Raw genomic sequence first — 3,689 nt, forward strand, 5'->3', positions numbered from 1 at the left:
CTATTATTCCCTCCTGGCTTGGTACTTGCTAACTTGGAGAGGGCGTCTGCTCTGCTATTGAGATCCCGGGTTATATGCTTAACCTCGGTTTCCGTAAAGTGCCCGAGGTACTCCAGAGTTCTTTCCAAGTATCTTTTCATGTTCGGGTCTTTAGCCTGATACTCTCCATTTATTTGGGAGGTCACCACTTGAGAGTCACTGTATATCATCACTTTTGTTGCACCGACTTCTTCTGCCAGCTTCAATCCTGCAATTAGGGCTTCATATTCTGCCTGATTATTTGAAGCTGAGAATTTAAATTTGAGGGATACCTCTATTTGGGTTCCCCTTTCGTTAGCCAGTATTATGCCTGCACCGCTTCCTGTCTTGTTTGAGGATCCATCTACATGAAGTTCCCATGCAGTTGGCTTTTTCTCTTGATCTCCCGCGTATTCTGCTATGAAGTCGGTGAGACATTGGGCTTTGATTGCTGTTCGAGTTTCATACTTCAAGTCGAACTCGGAGAGCTCTATTGCCCATTGAACCATTCTCCCTGCAACATCCGTCTTTTGGAGGATTTGCTTCATGAGTTGGTTCGTTCGGACTCTTATCGTATGAGCTTGAAAGTAAGGCCGTAGCCTCCGTGAGGCTATTACTAAGGAGTAAGCAAATTTCTCCAGTTTGTGGTACCTTAGTTCGGGGCCTTGTAGAACTTTGCTGATGAAGTACACTGGATGTTGTCCGACCTCGTCCTCCCTTATCAGGGCTGATGCGACAGCTTTGTCTACTACGGACAGATATAGGACGAAATCTTCCCCAACTAGAGGTCGGGTTAGGATTGGAGGTTGGCTCAAGAACATTTTGAACTCCTGGAACGCTCCTTCGTATTCTGGAGTCCATTCAAACTGGCATCCCTTTCTTAATAAAGAGAACAGTGGAAGGGATTTTAATGTTGATCCTGCCAAGAACCTGGAGAGGGCTGCAAGTCGGCCATTTAGTTGTTGAACCTCCACTAAGCAAGTTGGGCTCTTCATTTCCAGTATAACTTGACACTTATCGAGATTTGCTTCAATCCCTCTTTGCGTCAGCATAAACCCTAGGAATTTTCTGACCTCCACTGTGAAGGTACACTTTGTGGGATTTAGCCTCATCCCGTGTAACCTTATGGTGTCGAAGACTTGCGAGAGGTATGTCAAGAGATCAGCTTCTTCTTTAGTTTTTACTAGCATGTCATCTACGTAGACTTCCATTAGGCTCCCGAGGTGGGGGGCGAACACCTTGTTCATCAGCCTTTGGTATGTGGCCCTGTATTTTTTAATCCAAATGGCATGACCACGTAGCAGAAATTTGCTCGGGGCGTGATGAACGATGTTTTCTCTTGGTCTGGCTCATACATAGGGATTTGATTATATCCCGAGTAGGCATCCATGAACGATAAGTATTGATACCCCGAGCTAGAGTCTACTAGAGTATCAATACTTGGGAGTGGATAAGGGTCCTTGGGACACGCCTTATTTAAGTTGGTGTAGTCGACGCACATCCTCCATTGGCCGTTTTGCTTCTTGACTAGCACTACATTTGCTAGCCATGTTGGATATTTAACTTCTCTGATGAAGCTGGCTTCTAGGAGTGCCTGTACTTGCTCCTCCACCACTAGGGCTCGTCCGAGCCGAGCTTGTGCCTTCGCTGTTGTACAGGTCGGGATCCTGGATACACCGAGAGCTTGTGGGACATAAGCTCGGGATCCATCCCAAGCATGTCGGAGGCTTTCCAGGCAAAGATGTCAGAATTGTCTCTTAGGAGCTTAGTCAACCCTTGCTTCAGGGTTTCCCCTAGGTTGTCTCCTATGTTGGTATTTTTTTCCTCCTCTTTGCCGACCTGTATTTCCTCAGTTTTTTTCTCCTGGCTGTAGTCGCAACTCTTCTTTAGCCCTTGCACCGCCGATCTCTATGGTGTGAACCTCTTTGCCTTTTCCCCTTAGGTTCAGGCTTTCATTGTAACACCTTCTTGCCAATTTCTGGTCTCCCCACACCGTTGCTACCCCCGCTGTTGTCGGGAATTTTATGCAGAGATGGGGGGTGGATACCACCGCTCCGAGTCGATTTAGGGTAGCTCTTCTGATTAGGGCATTATATGCTGACCCCACGTCGATGACTATGAACTCTATACTCAAAGTTTTGGATTTTTCCCTTTTTCCAAAGGTAGTATGAAGGGGTAAGAATCCCAATGGCTTTATTAGCGTTTTGTCGAGCCCGTATAAGGTGTCGGGGTAGGCTCTTAGCTCCCTTTCACCCAACCCTAGCTTGTCAAACGCGGGTTTGAAAAGGATGTCCGCCGAGCTTCCTTGATCTACTAGAGTTCTGTGGAGATGGGCATTGGCTAGGATCATGGTTATCACCACTGGATCGTCGTGTCCAGGGATTACTCCTTGCCCATCCTCCTTTGTAAATGAGATGGTGGGAAGGTCGGGCGATTCGCTCCCGACCTGGTAGACTCGCTTGAGGTGTCTCTTGCGAGAGGACTTGGTGAGTCCTCCTCCCGCGAATCCACCTGGGATCATATGTATATGTCTCTCCGGAGTCTGCGGTGGTGGGTCTCTTCTATCCGCGTCATCTCGCTTTCTCTTCCCATGATTGTCCGACCTTTCTATGAGATATCTGTCAAGTCGGCCTTCTCTGGCTAGCTTTTCTATCACATTTTTGAAGTCGTAACAGTCGTTTGTTGATTGACCATATATTTTATGGTACTTGCAGTAATCGCTGCGACTCCCCCCTTTTTTTATTTTTAATGGGCCTGGGAGGCGGCAGCCTTTCAGTATTGCAAATTTCTCTATATACGTCCACTATAGAAACCTTTAAAGGAGTATAAGAGTGATATTTCCTGGGTCTGTCGAGACCGAGGTCTTCTTTCTTCTTGGGCTCCCTCTCCCTCTCTTTTATCGAGGGAGGGTGCCCAGGTCGCCAACTCGACTCTCTCAGTTTGGCATTTTTCTCCATGTTGATGTACTTTTCCGCTCTCTCCTGTACATGACTCAAAGAGGTCGGGTGCCTTTTTGATATGGACTGTGAGAAGGGTCCTCCCCTAAGTCCATTTACTAATCCCATGATAACTTCCTCTGTGGGCAGATCTTGAATTTCCAAACATGCTTTGTTGAACCTTTCCATGTAATCACACAGAGGTTCCCCGACCTCCTGTTTAACTCCCAAGAAGCTCGGTGCATGTTTTACTTTATCCTTCTGGATGGAGAATCGCATCAGAAATTTTCTTGAGAGGTCCTCAAAGCTGGTAACCGACCTTGGAAGGAGGCTATCAAACCACTTCATCGCCGCTTTTGACAGGGTGGTCGGAAAAGCCTTGCAACGTGTTGCATCAGAAGCATCAGCCAGATACATCCGACTTTTGAAATTGCTTAAATGATGCTTTGGGTCTGTGGTTCCGTCATAGAGGTTCATATCAGGGCTTTTGAAGTTTCTTGGAACCTTCGCCCTTATTATGTCCTCGCTGAACGGGTCCTCTCCTCCCAAGGGTGACTCTTCTCGGTTGCCGCGGGAGTTTCGGCCTTTAAGGGAGGATTCAAGTTTTGTGAGTTTTTCTTCCAACTCTTTTCGTCGTTCTATTTCCTCCCTAAGGTTTTGCTCTGCCTCTCGTTGTCGTTCTAGTTCCTGGTCCAGTTGCTCCAGACGACCTTGGTGGCCGTGGACCAGTCCCAT

The 3,689-nt window shown here is 47.3% G+C and overlaps 1 protein-coding gene across 1 annotated transcript; it reads right to left on the reverse strand.

The window, feature by feature from the left end:
• Positions 1 to 2,717: 2,717 nt before the first annotated feature.
• On the reverse strand, positions 2,718 to 3,689 carry LOC130945474 (uncharacterized). The gene has a single exon (XM_057874185.1). It carries the CDS (start codon positions 3,687 to 3,689, stop codon positions 2,718 to 2,720), a length of 972 nt encoding a protein of 323 aa, XP_057730168.1.

Source organism: Arachis stenosperma, chromosome 8 (genome assembly GCF_014773155.1).
Source record: "Arachis stenosperma cultivar V10309 chromosome 8, arast.V10309.gnm1.PFL2, whole genome shotgun sequence".
NCBI lineage: Eukaryota > Viridiplantae > Streptophyta > Magnoliopsida > Fabales > Fabaceae > Arachis > Arachis stenosperma.

Bases quoted from the DNA above. Each gene is read 5' to 3' on its own strand.
- LOC130945474 (XM_057874185.1), bottom strand. From the start codon at position 3,689: ATGGGACTGGTCCACGGCCACCAAGGTCGTCTGGAGCAACTGGACCAG.